The sequence below is a fragment of the Pelophylax lessonae genome, assembly GCF_965119305.1.
Source record: "Pelophylax lessonae genome assembly, chromosome: 11".
Classification (NCBI taxonomy): domain Eukaryota; kingdom Metazoa; phylum Chordata; class Amphibia; order Anura; family Ranidae; genus Pelophylax; species Pelophylax lessonae.
In genome coordinates, this window is record NC_138778.1 from 114895215 (window position 1) to 114914168 (window position 18954).

Sequence of the window (18954 nt, forward strand, 5' to 3'; positions counted from 1 at the left end):
TCTCCACACCCGCCGGGCATTGTACCTACTATCTAATCTAATGGGGATTCAGCGATTTAAGTCTATCCTATGTCGCTATTTCCTGGCTTCCTAACGCTACCTTCTCACCCTCTGGTATTCCGCTCCACTCACTTGACACCGGTCAGTCACACAACACTCACAATCTCACAGTCCGGTCAGACGCACAACACTAAGTCGCACAGCCCGGTCAGACGCACAACACTCAGTCACACAGCCCGGTCAGACGCACAACACTGAGTCGCACAGCCCGGTCAGACGCACAACACTCAGTCGCACAGCCCGGTCAGACGCACAACACTAAGTCGCACAGCCCGGTCAAACGCACAACACTGAGTCGCACAGCCCGGTCAGACGCACAACACTGAGTCGCATAGCCCGGTCAGACGCACAACACTGAGTCGCACAGCCCGGTCAAACGCACAACACTGAGTCGCACAGCCCGGTCAGACGCACAACACTAAGTCGCACAGCCCGGTCAGACGCACAACACTGAGTCGCACAGCCGGTCAGACGCACAACACTAAGTCGCACAGCCCGGTCAGACGCACAACGCTGAGTCGCACAGCCCGGTCAGACGCACAACACTAAGTCGCACAGCCGGTCAGACGCACAACGCTGAGTCGCACAGCCCGGTCAGACGCACCACCCTGAGTCGCACAGCTCGGTCAGACGCACAACACTGAGTCGCACAGCCCGGTCAGACGCACAACACTGAGTCGCACAGCCCGGTCAGACGCACAACACTGAGTCGCACAGCCCGTTCAGACGCACAACACTGAGTCGCACAGCCCGTTCAGACGCACAACACTGAGTCGCACCGCCCGTTCAGACGCACAACACTGAGTCGCACCGCCCGGTCAGACGCACAACACTGAGTCGCACCGCCCGGTCAGACGCACAACACTCAGTCGCACAACCCGGTCAGACGCACAACACTCAGTCGCACAGCCCGGTCAGACGCACAACACTGAGTCGCACCGCCCGGTCAGACGCACAACACTCAGTCGCACAGCCCGGTCAGACGCACAACACTGAGTCGCACAGCCCGGTCAGACGCACAACACTGAGTCGCACAGCCCGGTCAAACGCACAACACTGAGTCGCACAGCCCGGTCAAACGCACAACACTGAGTCGCACAGCCCGGTCAGACGCACAACACTAAGTCGCACAGCCCGGTCAGACGCACAACACTGAGTCGCACAGCCGAGCAGACGCACAACACTAAGTCGCACAGCCCGGTCAGACGCACAACACTCAGTCGCACAGCCCGGTCAGATGCACAACACTCAGTCGCACAGCCCGGTCAGACGCACAACACTCAGGTAGTGATAGGTACTCCCAGACACTCAGGTAGTAACAGGTACTCCCAGATACTCAGGTAGTAACAGGTACTCCCAGATACTCAGGTAGTAACAGGTACTCACAGATACTCAGGTACTCACAGATACACAGGTAGTAACAGGTACTCACAGATACTCAGGTACTCACAGATACTCAGGTAGTAACAGGTACTCACAGATACTCAGGTACTCACAGATACTCAGGTAGTAACAGGTACTCACAGATACTCAGGTAGTAACAGGTACTCACAGATACTCAGGTACTCACAGATACTCAGGTAGTAACAGGTACTCAGGTAGTAACAGGTACTCACAGATACTCAGGTAGTAACAGGTACTCACAGATACTCAGGTACTCACAGATACTCAGGTAGTAACAGGTACTCACAGATACTCAGGTAGTAACAGGTACTCACAGATACTCAGGTAGTAACAGGTACTCACAGATACTCAGGTACTCAGAGATACTCAGGTACTACACTACACCCTCAGTCAGTGTACAATCTCAGTCACCAGTCTTACTTACCTAGTGTGTGTCCCTTTAAGTCTGTCTCTAGCAGTTCCTGGCTGTTTTTTTTTTTTCCCTCAGACGGTCAGTCTCCGCTCTGCACCCGCCTCCCTCTGTCACTTCCCGGTCAGCCTTTGCTCCGCTAGTCTCCTCTGCTCCCTCTCTGTCTGGGGGGGGGGGGGGTCCGCACCACTCGCCGTCCGCCACAAAAGGGGGGGGTTTACTGTACCGCTCGCCACCCGCAACAAGAGAGGGGGGGGGGGGTTACCGACCCGCTCGCTTCTGGGGGGGGGGGGTTCGAGCGCCGCTCCCCTCCGCTGCTCTCCTGGGGAGGTTACTCACACGCGGTCGGTCACGCACACACTCCTCACACACTCCTCTCTCCTGCACGCCCTGACAGCCTCTGATCCCGCGCTCTGCTCCTTTGCTCCACAGTACCATCTGCTGGCACCCACCTTATGGCTGCTCTGACCGTTCTTCTCTCTGGAATGATCACAGAGTGCCTGTGATCCTTCTATGTAGGATCACAGGTCTCTATGATCATTTCACAAGCCCCACCCCCATACAGTTAGAAACATGCTCCTAGGTACATATTTAACCCCCTTGATCACTTACTGTCTTAACCCCTTCACTGCCAGTGTCAATATTACAGTAACAGTGCATATTTTTAGCACTGATTACTGTAGTAATGTCACTGGTCCCCCCAAAAGTGTCAAAAATGTCAGTTGGTCAAAAATTAGCCTAAATTGCTAAAAACAAAAAAAAAAAAAAAAAATTGGGGGGGGGGGGGGGATGTTATATAGCAGAAAGTGAAAAATATTGTTTTTTTTTGTTTTCTTTTTTTTTGTTTATAGCGCAAAAAATAAAAAATCGCACAGGTGATCAAATACCACCAAAAGAAAGCTCTATTTGTGGGAAAAAAGGACATGCAATTGTCCGTTAAAGTAACGCAGTGCTGAATCGCAAAAAATGGCCTGGTCATTAAGGGGGCAAATCCTTCCTGTCCATAACTGGTTAAGCTGAAATTGACTTTTACCGGACACAAATGATCTTGAGTTACAGAGCTCAAAAGAGCTGGTTTACTCCAAGATAGAAATAGCCACTACCAGACCATTGGATGATTAAAACTTCTCCTCCAAAGAGAATGCTCGTACATGCAAACCTGCCACTACCCCCCGACTGAATGCCGCTCACTCACAGTTACTTCCCCAAGCTTTGGAATTAATTTTTTGGGGAATTATTTCTTTACTTAGGACTCTGTGGACAGACAATGTTGGCACAACCTCAGGACACAGGACCCGGAGACAGAGCCCTATGGGACTTGCTCAGACACAGAGAATCTGTGACTGTACACAACACTGACTGAGGAACACAGACAACCTTGACCCTACCATTCAGTAAATGCCACCCCTCCTGTCGAAGTTCCCCTCCTTCTGCTGTAGCACCCCCGGCTTCTTCATCTTCCCTCTCTGTTCTGTCTTTCTATCAGTTCCAATCACTCACTGTGTTCATTCATAACTGTAAATTGTATTTCATATGATTCAGCTTGTGAATTAACAAGAACCTGCTCCTTAGTGTCACACCAGATATCCAGATCTAGGAATTATTAACAAACACTTTAGATTCCTGCTTACAGCCAAAAAAGCTTTTTTCTTAGGCATTTATTATTGCTCAGGTAAGGGATATTTGATAATATGCGGAACATTACTGGTCTTTATATAGCAGGGGTGAGCAACCTTTGATAGGTGGATATCTACCTGACCAACATGAATGCATGTTGTTTCAATTGATTGACCATTAACCATTGACTGCTTGAAACAAACTCACTTGTTTTAAATTTTACTGCATTTGCTAGACACAAAAGAGTCATAAGGATTATAATGTAAAATGTAGAAGAAATAAAATATAATACACTTATGGATGAAAACCAAAGATTATAAAACCCATTCTACACATAACACCAACTTAAATTGGTTCTAAAGGCTGATGTTTTTTTACCTTCATGCATTCCATGCTTGAAGGTAAAAAACCTTCTGTGTGCAGCTTCCTCCCAGCCATCCTAATACTTACCTGAGCCCGATCTCAGTACAGCGATGTACAGGAGAGCAGCTGCTCTCCCATCTTTCTCCTTCCTCATTGGTGCAGACACAGCAGCAGGAGCCATTGGCTGTCAACCACAGCCAGTGAATGGACACAGAGTGGGGCTCGGGAGTGGTTGAGGGCAAACAATCGGTGGGGGACCCGAGAAGAGGAGAACCTGGGTTGCTCTGTGTGCCCTCTGAATTTGGGACATGTGAGCATGCACAATCACAGTAGTACAAAATTGTGGCACACCTTTCAGAAACACACAGTGAAAGTAGTGTAAATCAGCATATTATAGCTCAAACATACATACAAAATATGAAGTGTCCTCATGTAAATATGCTTATAGAATAACTTTGCTTTTGCGGAAAAAGAAATTAAGCAAAAAAAAAAAAATGCAATCAATATGCAATTGCTACACAAGCCATGTTGTATTTAAAAGTAAAAAAAAATTATATTTCCTTTTCAATCTGCAGCCCTGTAATTTTCTGTAAAATTCAGTGCAATATGGCAACCGTTGTTCTGTACACCGTATTCTGGAAGTGCACTGTTGGTGTACAGCCGTGGTCCTCAACCCTGGCCTACAGGGCCCACTAACAGGCCAGATTTGCAAGATAACTGAAATACATCCCAGGTGATATTATTTGCTGCTCCCCAAGGTATTACTTTAAATCTGGCCTGTTAGTGGGCCCTGAGGACCGGAGTTGAGGACCACTGGTGTACAGAACGTATGTAATGTAATTTACTGCATGTGGGATTGGCTCACTGATTTTCCCAGAAGTCCACATTAAGATACAAGTGACATTTTAGGCACTCCCCACAATAGGAATTTTAGTTAAGTAAGATAAGGGCTAAAAACTTCTGGGATGCAGACTCTGCAGATTCTTTTCATTAGAACACTGAGAGGGCAGGTGATTGTAATGACCCTCCCATTAAGATTCAGCCTGCAAAGAACATGGTGAAATAAACAGCTATTTCTGGTAAGAAGAAAAGGTAGAAATCTGATACAAAGTTTAATAAAATCCCTGCAATGTAGTTTTAGGTGAACATAAACTATAACCTGACATGCTGAATGCATCTTTTTGAGTATATTAAGCAGGGATGTTTTCAGTACTGTCTGTTGTGCAGGGACCTCTTTTGTGGTTCAGTGGGACAAAGTACGCCTGCATGAGAAAGAAGATGCTGGAGGGTTCACTTTTCAAGCTTCCCTATACAATGACGGAAGAATTGTGTTTGGTTACAAAGAGGTAAGAGCCATGTGAAATGTCTTGTGCCAGCTTCCTATTTGTAGATGGTTTGATTAAAAAAAAAATGTTTCGTAGAGTTGACCTAGTAAAAAATCTCCCATATATAGGAATCCCTCTAAATGCTATAAATCCAAAGGTAGTTTATAGTGAACATAAGGAAAAACACATTAAAAAAAAAAAAAACAGTAGATATAGACACATAGGGGTTGATTTATTAAGACTGGAGAGTGAAAAATCTGGTGCAGCTGTGCATGGTAGCCAGTCAGCTTCTAATTTCAGCTTGTTCAATTAAGCTTTGACAAAGAAACCTAGAAGCTGATTGGTTTCTTTGCAGAGCTACACCAGATTGAGCACCCTCCAGTTTTGGTAAATCAACCCCATGGAGCCTACTGTTTTTTAGATCACTCCCACCCTCCCTATTGATTTGAACAGTAATGGCAATGCTGTGGCATCCTGTTATTAATGCTCAAACGAATACATGGCTGAAGCTCAAACTTGAGGTCTTTCCTAGGTGGCTATGAGACAGAGTGTGTCTGAATACGTTGATTTCCTACAAGCTCTACTTATGGTGGGATGCCATTTCTGAGGTCTGCTGTGAGCAACTTATGTTAAAGCAGCGTTCCACCTCCCCCTCCAAAAATTAAAAGTCAGCAGCTATACATACATATTAGGACACTTACCTGTCCTGGAGTCCAGCGATGTCGGCACCGCAGCCGATGTTTCCATCCGCTGTCAGGTGCTCCCGCTGCCATTGCCGGTCAGGGAACCTGGCAGTGAAGCCTTTGCGGCTTCACGGGCGGGTCCCTACTGCACATGCGCAAAGTGCGCTGCGCATTCCTACTGGCACGGAGGAGGGGCCGAGCTTCCGAGGGACGGCACCGCAGCGCTGTATCCCGGAAGTGGAGAAGGGTACCTGTCAAACACAGGTACCCGTTCCCCCCTCCCCCCTGAAAGGTGCCAAATGTGGCATCGGAGTGGGGAGGGGGGAACAAAAGAGCGGAAGTTCCACTTTTGGGTGGAACTCTGCTTTAAATAAAATATTTACTTAATATACTTAATACAATATTTAAATAAATAATTGTATTAAAAATCATATATTTTATAATAGCATAAGAAGCTCATGTACTGATGCATAGATTGTTTCATGTACGCTTTCTTTATTTTGGCCTATTACATATTCTATATTCTGCAGCTTTGCAAGCTTGTTGGTGGAATATGTTACACCAAGCATCCATCTGTTCCAGAACCATGTTCTGAATATCAAAAGCACTGATACCAGTGCCTACAGTATATATATAGAAAGCTTGGGTGTGGGAATAAAAAAAGTCTTTATATAACCTCTCCTTAAATCATCTCTGTCACAAAAAAATAAATAAATACAGTATATCCATGTCCTGCCACCCATGACTTGGGGCTTCTCTTGTAGAGCTACACTTCAGCATCTGATGCACTATTATGAGTATCAGATGCCTGATCCCTATGTGCACTCTATGGATCCACCTGCCAGCCCCTACAGTACATCACTACAGATGGATAAAACCACAGAGAAGAGAAGAAGGAATGTACCCAGAAATGTAACAGATTCTTTGCCCAACATAGGTCTGCAAGTTAAGGGAGCAACATACACTACTTAATTTTCAGGAACCCCCTTATTGCCCTAGCTATTTTCTTTTTTTTTTTTAAGCTTCTTTTTTTGCTTTTTTAATGTTTGTATGTAACATTTGTATTTGTCTTTTCCATTTTTTTTGTAATTCTGTTTCGGTAGCAATGTTTCTGTTTGCATCAGTGCGGAACTGATTATGTCTCTACATAGATGTTTCCAGTTTTGAATGTTGTATGGTACTGTCTGTGTACTGTATGTATGTGCTAGGAGGGTCCACAGAAGTTGTTAGAGTAGTCTAGAGGTAAAATAGAAGAAACCCAACCCTGAAGAATAGGTGGTAGTATTGACATCTCAAGTAACCCCATATGGAATTATTTTTGTGGTTGCAGTCTGCTATTTTGTGGATGAGTAAACAGTGTAAAAGGAAATGACACTGAATTACGAAAGGTTAAATATTAAATAAATATACATATAAATATTTGAATAATATTAATATTAGTGAGAGTAGTAGATAAGGGGTGAGTGAATGTGCCTAAGTTTGGTTTGCAGGGTACTTAAAGAATCCTGCACAAAATCGAAACATTCTGAACTCAAAAATCAAACCCTGTTGAAGACTATGGAGGGTGAACCTTGATAATCACTTTTGGCCATTTTATTTAGGCTAATAGGCAAGGGGTTGTCAAAAAGACCATGAAAGCATGTAAACAAAACACACAAAAAAAATGCACAGTAGGGCGAGGGTCCTCCTTCAAAAGTGATATCAAAATCAACATGGGAAAAACACCAGTTCATTCAAATACATGCTTGGGAGATGGCTTTAGGTTGTATGTGATGCTACAGAACATTACGATTCTCATAGACAGGGTCAGTGACACCATGTTCTTGTATCACATATTTTCCATCGCTTGGCTTAACCACTGGCCGACCGCGCTATCGCCGAATGATGGCGACAGCGTGGCTGGCTAGTTCAGGGAGGCCGTCATATGACAGCCTCCCATGCTTGCACTTTTCTCCCTCGGGACCCAGCGCATCACAGATCAGGGTAAAGGGCCAATCACAGTGGCCCTTTACCACATGATCGCTCCATCCAAAGACTGAGCGATTACTTGTCACCAAACTGGCGTCATGGCTGGTTCAGCTTGCGTTGCTGCAGGGCTTCTCTCTCCTCTCCTTATATGCTGTAATAATAAGAGATAAACTGCCCATACAGTGCTCATTAGTGCCCATAAAGTGCCAATAGAGCTCATCAATGCCCATTCAGTGCAAATCAGCGCCAACAGTACTCATTAGTACCCCTACTGTGCCAACAGTGCTCATCATTGCCCATACAGTGCCAACAGTGCTGATAAGTGCCACATTAGGGTCTCTACAGTGCCAGCAGTGCTCATTAGTGCTACATCAGTGCCTACAGGGCCATCAGTGCTCCTATAATGCCAATAGTGCCCATCAGTGCCACTACAGTGCTCATCAGTGCCATCAGTGCCACTACAATGCCATACAGTGCCACTACAGTGCTATTCAGTTACACTACAGTGCCCTATAGTGCCATATTAGTGCCCTATGGTGCCACTACAGTGCTCATCAGTGCTCTAAGGTGCCACTACAGTGCTTATCAGTGCCCTACAGTGCACATCAGTGCCCCGCAGTGCCCTTTAATGAGTGCTTATCAGTGTACATCAGTGCCCTATAGTGTACATAAGTGAGTGCTTATCGGTGCCCTACAATTCACATCAGTGCCATCAGCACCCAACAGTGCCATCAGCACCCATCAGTGCCATTAAAATGTGTACAAAATGTTCTTTTTTCTTTTCACATTTTCCAAAAACTTGTGGGAAAAAATGACATATTCAGAAGACTTATAATATACGTTGGGGTATTTTCTTTCCAAAATGAGGTCATTTTGTGGGCATTTCCAATGTCCTTGTGCTCCAGAGCCTTCAAAAGTGTAATAGGTTGTGAGAAAATTAGATTAATAATTTGTGCTCCTTGAATGTCGGGCCTCTGCATGTGGCCAGGCTATGTAAAAGTCTCACACATGTGTTATTGCCATACTCAGGAGTAGCAGAATGTGTTTTGTGATGTAGTTGCAAGTATGCATATGCCATATGAGAGAAATAACCTGTTAATATGACAATTCTATGAAAAAAATCTTCATTTTGCAAAGAATTATGGTAAAAAAAATTATACCTTCAAAAAATTCACTATGCCTCCTACTAAATTTGGGGGTATTTGTACCATCCTGACATTTCAGGACTTCAAGAAATGAGTCAGTACATCAGGTGTGATCAATTTTCAATGATTGGCTCCAGAGCTTTTAGACTCCATAACCTTCACAAAGACTAAATAATATACACTGATTTGGGTATTTTTATCAAAGAAATGTAGCAGTATAAATTTGGGTCAAAATGTATGAAGAAAAATTACTAATTTGCAAACTTCTATATCAGAAATAAAGAAAAATGCATTCACTTTCAACATTTTTAGTATTTTTTTTATAGCACAAAAATTTAAAAAACCAGCGGTGATTAAATACCACTACAAGAAAGCTCTATTTCAAACCCTCTGATGAGTGGGGAGGCACTGTGAAGGAGGGAGGGGGGCACTAATTTGCACAAGTGAAGTAGATGTAAAGATATAGCGGTGGACCTGCAAGATTCAAGATTAAATCACGGAGCACAGTTTTTTCACATTTAATAATGATTTTAATCCCTTTCACAAAGTATTGAATACATTTTCAGTTTGCATTTGGTGAATGTGCACAAGGTGAAAGGAATTGATTTTTTAATGACATTTTACCTAGAACATTTTCTAGCATGTACAGGGCGCTGCCATTTTTGAGTAGTCAATGCTGTATAATCCTCCCATACCCACTACTGGCTAAAGTAAAAGAATGTTGATAATTGAAGACGACAATTATAATGCCTCTCACGATTCAAAATATAGAGACAGCAGTTAATGGGAAGAGCTTCACGGTTACTCTAAACTGCACGGTTGTGGACTATATTTTATTTTGATCACTGCATGACTTTGTATGCGCTGGTTAAGCACGAACTCTATATGGAATTAGCGAAAACTACTAAGGTTTAAGATATATGTGGAATAGCACAGTTATTTTAGAGCTTGGCTTTTTTATATTTCACTTTTTGTATTTTTTTATTTTGTTTTTTTGTTGTAGCACATTTTTTGTTTGTAGCACGGCACAACTGAATAATGGTATTTGCACAACACTTTTTTATTGGATGGTGATTAGTGCCTGCAGCTCCACATTGGAATTAAGTAGGTTTAAATCTATATGTATAGTAGCTCACAGAATCCCACGTTTTTTTGTATCAAATTTTTATCCTGTTCATTCCAAGGGTCCCTATATAGAGACCTATTATCAGGCAGTATATAGGAATCTGTTGAAATTGTGTGACATCCTGACCAGAAAGGTTTATAGCAATATGACGATGTCTGAAAAACTAGCCCTGAAAGATCTTACAGCCAACAAAAACATCATAATCAAACAAGCTGACAAGGGTGGCAGACTAGTGATTCAGAAAAAAAGGGAGTATCTCCAAGAGTTTTTCCACCTATTAGTGAACACAAACACATATAACATGCTGTCCTCTGATCCCCTTCCTCGTTTCCAGTCAGATCTCAAAAATTTGATAGGGAAGGCGTGGAAGGATGGGGTGCTTTATGATAAAGACTATCTTTACTCCCTCCCACATGTAGCACCTGTACTTCTACCACCTCCCCAAGGTACATAAATCCTTAGCCAACCCCCATGGTAGGCCTATAGTGGCCAGCACAAATAGTTTCGTCAGTGGACTGTCAGTATTGTATATATTGACTTTTTCCTCCAACCCATAGTAGGTCAGTTACCATTGTACATTAGAAATTCTAGCCATGTTATAGACCTACTAAAACAATATTCCTGAAAGGACAATTATATGTGGGTGTCCCTAGATGTATCCTCATTATAAACGTCTTTTTCCTTACAAAATAATTCTCAGTGTCCTACAATATTTTTTGATAAAAAATGGTTACACTAATTCCAGAGAGGCAAATTTTTTGGTGGACAGTTCTAGATCCTGCCTGACACATAATTACTTTACCTTTTTGGATCAATTTTATTTACAGCTCAAGCAAACAGCCATGGTTGCCAATTTTTCCCCGTTATATGCAAATTTAGCCATGAGCCACTGGGAGGATGAACACATATGGGCGAAGAACCCTTTTGCCACACACAGTTTTTAGGGCAGATACATCGATGACATCTTGCTCATTTGGGAGGGTGGTCCAGATGTGTTTGCCTCCTTTTCGACCTATTGCAATGCCAAGTCCTGTCCTTTACACATGTCTTAGACCCTCATGAATTGATATTTCTAGATCTATTCCAATCCCATAATGATCATACCATTATCACTAGAAACCATATCAAACCCACTGGTTGTAATTCTTATCTCCATTTCTCAAGCTTTCACCATCCAGCATGGAAAATAAATATCCCTGGTGGCCAATTTAATAGACTGGCACTAATATGTGGCACTGATAAGCAGCACTGATGGGCACTGATAGGTAGCACTGATATGCAGCATTGGTGGGCACTGATAGGCGGCACTGATGGGCACTGATAGGTGGCATTGATGGGTACTGATAAGTGACACTGATGGGCACTGATAGGTGGCACTGATGGGCACTGATAGGTGGCACTGGTCAGCACTGATAGGCGGCACCAATCGGCACTGATAAGCGGCACTAATGGGCACTGATAGGCAGCACTGGTGGGAAATAATGGGCACTGGTGGGCAGCACTGATGGGGAGGGCACCGACAGGCAGCACTGATGGGGAGGGCACTGGCAGGCTCCCTGAGCCCTGATTGCCATCCCTGGTGGGCATCCCTGGGGTCATGGGTGGGCATCTCTGGGGTCATGGGTGGGCAACCCTGGTGGTTCTAGTGGCACCCCCCAAGGGTCTGCACTGGTAATCAATGCTCTGATTACCAATGCAGACCCCCCCTGTCAGGAGAGCTGCAGATCGGCTCTCCTCTACTCGTGCCTGTCAAACTGAGGAAAGCCGTTCAATGACTCTTCCTGTGTACTATGTCAGTGGTTCTCAATTCCGGTCCTCGGGACCCACTAACAGGCCAGATTTTAAGTATTACCTTGGGGGATGCAGACTAGAATACTGCAATCACTGAGCAGCAAATTAGATCACCTGTGATGTAATTTAGTTATCTTGCAAACCTGGCCTGTTGGTGGGTCCCGAGGACCGGAGTTGGGAACCACTGCACTATGTGACCAGCTGTGATTGGACACAGCTGGTCACATAGTAAAGAGCCTACATCCTGCCGTCATTTGCCTATAGGACAGGTGGGAAGTGGTTAAAGGTGTAAAAATATTATTTAAACAAGGCAAACAAAAAAAAGTTTTAATTATTAATAGTTTATAAAATAGAAGTGAAGAAAAAAAAAAGCAAAAGTATTACATGGAGAAGGAGAATAAGGAGTTAATTAAGGTTGGTTAGAGTAAGTTAAGGGTTAATAATTGGTTAAACGGAGGAACCTTTTATTGAGAATTAAAACAAAAAGAAAACATTTTTACTTGACAGGTTGCTTTAATCTGACTTCATCTGCAGATCAAAGTTCATCCCTTTGATCTGTAGATGAATAAATAGAAAGATGCAAAAAAAAAAAAATAAACAGTTTCCTTTTATCTTTGTTTCGGCGCCTAGCCATGTTGTTGATAAACTTTGCCCAGCTGCTTTTTTTTTTTTTTTAGAGCTCCAATTTCTGGGACTTAATTTACACTTCAGCTGTCAACAGCTCCTTCCCCGCTCCTTAACAACTGAGTAGTGATACTGTGAAAATGCTTAGTATTGAGTATTGGTATGATACTGATACCGGTATCGGTGCAACCCTAGCAAAAAGTAAATCACAACTCAAGTTTTTGACCATTCCTTTATTAAAAAAAAAAAAAGTCTCCCGGTGTGGATCTATCATCAATCATGACACCCGCCACCACTGCCGACCCCGAAAAAAAAAGAAAAACCTCTAGACCCGAGGACATGCTGGGTTTGTGACATCACAGGGGAACAGCGCCACCCGGCGACCTCACCGGGTGGCCCCTCCCCTTAATTATTTTAGAGCTGTTAGATGGTGGGAGCCTTCATCGGAATCAGAGGGTTTTTTTTTGGGGGGGGGGGGGGGGTTGGGTTGGTGGTGGTGGCTGGCTTCATGATTGACGATGGATCTACACCAGGGGACATTTTTTATTTATTTTTTAAATAAAGCAATTATCAAAAACTGTCTACTGTCATTTATTTAAACTACCATTTTTTTTTGAATGAGTAGGGAAACTTTGTGACCTATAATCATTCACATGGGGTGGGGGAGGATCTGTGGACCCCTTTTTAAAATGATCTCATTTGTGGTGTGGTTAGGTTGTAGTGGGATAGCAAACATTTTTGTAAATTTTCTGCAAGATGGATACTTTCTGCAAGATGAATATACTTTTTATGTTTCAATAGTTTTTATTGAAATTTAAGCAGAACAAACCAAATAAGTTCACAATTATACAAAATAGGGGAATGAAGAGTTGCAACCTCAATGTCTTACTGAGAGGCTGTAAGAGATACAGATGTACGTGTAATAACGAGTACTAGTCAACATTGTGAACTCTGTTAGGGGGAGGGGTGAAAGAAAATGGTAAAGGGAAAGAAGGGGAAGAACAACAGCAATAGAACAACAAAAAAGGTAAAGGAATCACAGTCCAAGTACCAATTACCATAGTTAATATACTTTCAGTTAGACTATCATACTAAAACTGTACAATTAGGGTTTTGAAGTCATAAAGACCACGTTTTAGTAAATTTAGCAAGAGAGAAAGACATAAAAGCAAACCTCCTTTTAATCTCACATTGCTAGTTTAGATTGTAAATTGTGTTGGAAAGTGAAGGTGCTAAGGCAGATTTAGAGCCTAGTTATATTGAGTTTTGCTGCATATAACAGATGTATAATAATAGTCCTGGAGTTGGGAGGGAGTTGTTCCATTTCCAGGTGAAGTACTGTAAATTTGGTATTTGGGCTGCTTATCTTGCTCAAGATCTTAGAAATCAGTATAAATATTTTATGGCAGAATGATTTAATCGATTTTCAAAACCACATAATGTATATTAAGAAGCCTGTTTCATTACAGTCTCGCTAGCAGTGAGAGGGGTGATTAGTGTATGTTTTAGAGAGTCTGGCAGGTGTTAGATACCATTGGTGAAGAATTTTCAAATATAATTCCCAATAATTGGCACAGTGTTACATAGTTACATAGTTAGTGAGGTTGAAAAAAGACATCAGTCCATCCAGTTCAACCAGTGGGATGTGTTGAAAGGGAGTATTATCAAGTAAGTGGCACACCTGAGTCTCTTAGAGTCCCAGACACAGTGGGTGAGTAGAGTTTCAATGAGGTGGAAGAATTTGGTGGATAAAGATATTGGGAGGGTTCTAAACAAATTCGGCAGTTTGAAAAGAATGAACATTTTCAGCACTGCAATTCAACCTAATTTGCATAGCCCAAATGGTCTAAAGGATAAGAGATCTTTGGTTGAGGAGTTTAGTAAAGGCTTGTAGTTATATTCAAAAAGCTGGGCAGTGGTGGGGGTCAGGCTGATCCCTAAATATTTAATTGAGTGTTTGGTCCATATACAGTAAAGGGGAGGACTTCACAAGTTCTCGTTAAATGTATATAGGTGTGTGTAGGTTTAGAATCAGAGATTTGAACTCATTTATTTTGTGGTAAGAGACTGCAGAATATTGAGTTAGGATAGATCGCATGATGGGGAGAGATTAGGTAGGATTGGTGACCATTAGAATGATATCATCTGCAAAAAGACTCATTTTATGTTCAGTACCAAGGAAGGGGATGCCCAAGATTTCCTTTTTAATTCCAGTAGCCAACGGTTCAATGAGGAGAGAAAAGATGATGGGGGATAGAGGGCATCCTTGCCTCCTGCCAATGGTGATATTGAAGAGTTTTGACAGTGCACCATTGGTGAGGACTCTTGTGGAGGGAGAGGAGTAGAGAGAGAAAAATGAGGGCACAGAGCACTGTCAGAGCCATGTTTGGAGAAAGTAATGAAGACTCTATCCAATCATGGCTCTTAGTCCTGCCCTACACTATAAAAATATTCTCTTCATAGTGGCCATTTGCAGTGTGTTATTGACGTGGAGAGAGATAGAACAGAGCTTTGTTCAGTGCTACTAGCGAGTTAGTGTGCTATTGTGCTTCTATTGTCAGTGTAGAATATCAGTTTAGTGTAGTTTGACCATTCATTTTGACTTTAGTGTCACTTTAGCGTGAATCTAGTGATAGTTCAGTGTGACCATTAATTTTTACTTTAGTGTCAATTTTTGTGAGTGTAGTGTGGCCATAGATTTTTACTTTAGTGTCAGTTTTTGTGAGTGTAGTGTGATCATTCATTTTGACATTAGTGTCAGTTTAATTTGTCAGGGCAGGTCTACTGCACGTTTAACGCAGCATACTGTATGTCAGCACATTACTGTAGGTTAAACGCAGTATATATATTAGTGCATTACTGTGCATTTAATACAGTATATATCAGTATATATATTAGTGCTTTACTGCACATTTAATACAGTATATATCAGTGCGTTACTGCACGTTTAACGCAGTATATATCAGTGCATTAGTGATGTTTAACGTAGTATATTTAGGTGCATTACTGCGTGTTTAATGCAGTATATATCAGTGCATTACTGCATGTTTAACACAGTATTAGTGAATGCGTTACTGCATGTTTAATGCAGAATATATCAGTGCATTTCTGTACATTTAATGCAATACATTTGAGTGTGTTACTGCATGTTTAAAGCAATATATTTGAGTGTGTTACTGCATGTTTTAACACAGTATATATCAGTGCATTACTGCATGTTTAACGCAGTATATTGGAGTGCGTTACTGCATGTTTAACACAGTATATTGAGGTGCGTTACTGCACGTGTAACGCAGTTTTTTTGAGTACCTTACTGCACGTTTAACGCAGTATATATCAGTGTGTTACTGTACATTTAACGCAGTATATTGTAGTGTGTCAGTGGAGTGTATCTGTGTAGTGAGTACTCAAGTTAACACTTCAACCACTTTCTATTGATTAAAGTGCACCCATGTACACATTTCCACACCTTTATTAAATTTTGTTATTAAGCACTCCCACCATCATATCTAGGCGGCCAAGAAGGAGAGGCAGACATTCCCATGGCACTGTGAGGGGGCCAGCAGCTGCTGTGATGGGGCCAGTGGCTTGCCTTATCCACAGGCAAAGGTTGACGTGGTCTGTCCTCAGGCAGGGCATCATTCCCTCTATTCAGTTATATTGCCCTTGCCATCCAGCCGCAGCATGCAGAGGTGGTGGACTGGCTTACTAAACCATCATCATCCTCCTCATCCTCTGTTACCTAAGCAGAAACCAGTGGGCAGTCCACTGCAGCTGCCAGAGTGACTTATTCGTCCTCCTTGTCCACAGCTACTCCTGCCATAGCCCCAGCATCAGGCATGGAGGAGTCAGCGGAGTTATTTGAACACAGTGTCAGCCACTTCCTCCCTGGCGATGCACAGCCATTACTTAATTCAGATCTGGGTTCTGGGGTTAAGGAAGGTAGGAACATGAGCCTACATAAAGGGGAGAACATTGGTAAACAACAAATTGGCAGTCATGTTCCCCCAGCCACAGCATATTGCCAAGTTGTCTCCAGTGATAATGAGGATGGAGGGGATGGTGATGATGGTGTCACTGACGTTACTTGGGTGCCGGATAGAGCAGAGGAGGAAAATGAGGGTGAGGCACAACCCCAAAGAGGCAGCCATCATGGAAGAGTAGAGAGCAGCCACCCTATTCCACCAGATTGTGGATCTGTTTTCTCCCGGCTCCCTTCCCACAGCTCAGCTGTCTGGGCCTTTTTTAGCACATTTGCAGCCGATTGCACTGTTGCAATTTGCAAACTTTGCCTCAAGCACATCAAGCGTGGCAAAAACACCAGCCATTTGAGTAGTACCACATACTTGACAAGGCATTTAACCTCCCACCACCCAGCCCATAGGCAAGAGCACCTGAAAACCACACAAAAGGGATGCAATTCTGGTCCTCTTCACTCCTCATCTTTCCGGTCTATCCCCACTATACCTCATGACCTCTCAGCAGCCTCCACTGAAAGGGATGATGTTATAGTGCAGGCAGGGTGTCTCAGGTCCTTGGGGCACATCTGCCAGTAGCACACAACCATTTGTAAACTACAGCAGGCAAATTTATCTGCCCCATCTGTTGCAGCAAAAAAAAAAAAAAAAAAAAAAAGGTTAGCCAGCGTCTAAATTCAAGCTTTTCAAGCCTGCTGGGTTTACAACTCATGTCTTTCTGTCTGGTGGATTCTGCCCCCTTCGGTGAATTTGCAGTATATGCTGTACTACAATGGCAGGTTCCCAGTCACTATTTCTTTTCACGTAAGGCTATTCCAGCTCCCTACCATCACGTCGAAGGCAATGTTGTGGCATCAATGGGCAAGGCAGTCAGCCACTAGGTCCATCTTACTGCTGACACGTGGTCCAGCAAGCATGGACAGGGACAATATATTTAGTTCACAGCAGACTGGGTAACTCTGCTTGCAACTCGGAAGGATACAGGAAAGGGGCTCAGTGCTGCAGCTTGTTGTGCTGCTATGTCTCCATACAGATAGTAGTGATGATGCAAGATTTGTCAGCTCCCCCCCTCCTCCTCTGCTAAATTGTCCCATGAACCACAAGTACCCCCTAAGCGTTCAAGGGGTTATTCAATAAGTCAGGCTGAAAGGTGCCATGAAGCAAACATATAAACCATTGGTGCAAAGCACCTGTCCCCTGCGCTCTGAGTGGTGCAATCCCCTATCCAGCTCAGCTACAGACTTACAGATGTTGAGAACTATTGACACGGCAACCTTGGAATGCTTCAACCTTGCAGCCTCTCACAAGACCAGGGTGGTCTGGGAACACTGAAAATGATAAACAAACACAAGGGTGCACCGGCCTAGTGCATTATCCGTTAAGCAGGTTTATTAAAAGTAATGGAATAAAAATACTCACAAACGAGTTCTTGATAAAAGCACATCAAACAAAGTTTAAAATCCTTAGCATCGAGCTCGGGATTGGATCATCTCCCGAAGCTGTATAGGCTTACGCGTTTCGAGGCAGCGCCTCTTCTTCAGAGCCTTCAGGGGGATGATCCAATCCCGATCTCAATGCTGAGGATTTTAAAATTTGTTTGATGTGCTTTTATCAAGAACTCGTTTGTGAGTATTTTCATTCCATTACTTTTAATAAACTTGCTTAAAGGATAATGCACTAGGCCAGTGCGCCCTTGTGTTTGTTTATCGTTGAAAGGTGCCATGCAATGCTTCAGCTAGTCTGTCTAGGGGACAGGAGCCACACCAGAGCAGAGATTCTCTCAGCTCTTAAGAGGTAGGCCCAGAGGTGGTTCACGCCATGCCAGCTGGAGCCAGGAATGGTGGTGTGCGAAAATGGCACAAACGGCCTGTCAATCCTTAGACAGGGAAATTTGACACATATACCATGCCTGGCACATGTACTCAATTTGGGGGTGCAGCATTTTTTAAATACCCAGGTTTGGAAGATCTGCTGAAGCAGGCAAGAAGAGTATGTAGCTATTTCAGGCGGTCATACACAGCCAGTGCTCGGTTGGCTGAAATTCAGCGAGAATTCCACCTGCCCGTAAACCGCTTGATTTGTGACATGCCCACCGAGTGGAACTCGACTTTGGCAAAGCTGCAGCCACTGCACATGCAGCAGAGGGCCGTCAATGAGTTTGTAAGTATGGCACAATGACAGGCTCAGGCCGGCTCTACTTTTTTTCCCCACGCCAATGGCTGCTGATAAGGATGCATGCACTGTACTGTCACCATTTGAGGTGGCCAAAAGGATGGTAAACCGTGACAATGCATGCATTCCCTGTTGTGTTCCTGCTGGAGCAGACTCTGTGTGGCATTATGGACAGGGCACTCGTGGCAGAGCAGCAGGAAAATGAGGAGGACTTCCTTTCCTCTCAAAGCCCACTTTATGCAGACACCAGTCTTACTACACCACAGAACACACAAGAGGAGAGGGAGGAG

The 18954-nt window shown here is 43.5% G+C and overlaps 1 protein-coding gene across 1 annotated transcript in view; it reads left to right on the forward strand.

Annotated features, from left to right (window-relative positions):
- LOC309566336 (plexin domain-containing protein 1-like) overlaps window positions 1-18954 on the forward strand; it is a 463427-nt gene that overhangs the window by 312361 nt on the left and 132112 nt on the right. The window contains exon 6 of the mRNA XM_082271449.1: window positions 5081-5199. Coding sequence (XP_082127575.1) covers window positions 5081-5199 — 119 coding nt within the window. The remainder of the gene's footprint in view (window positions 1-5080; window positions 5200-18954) is intronic.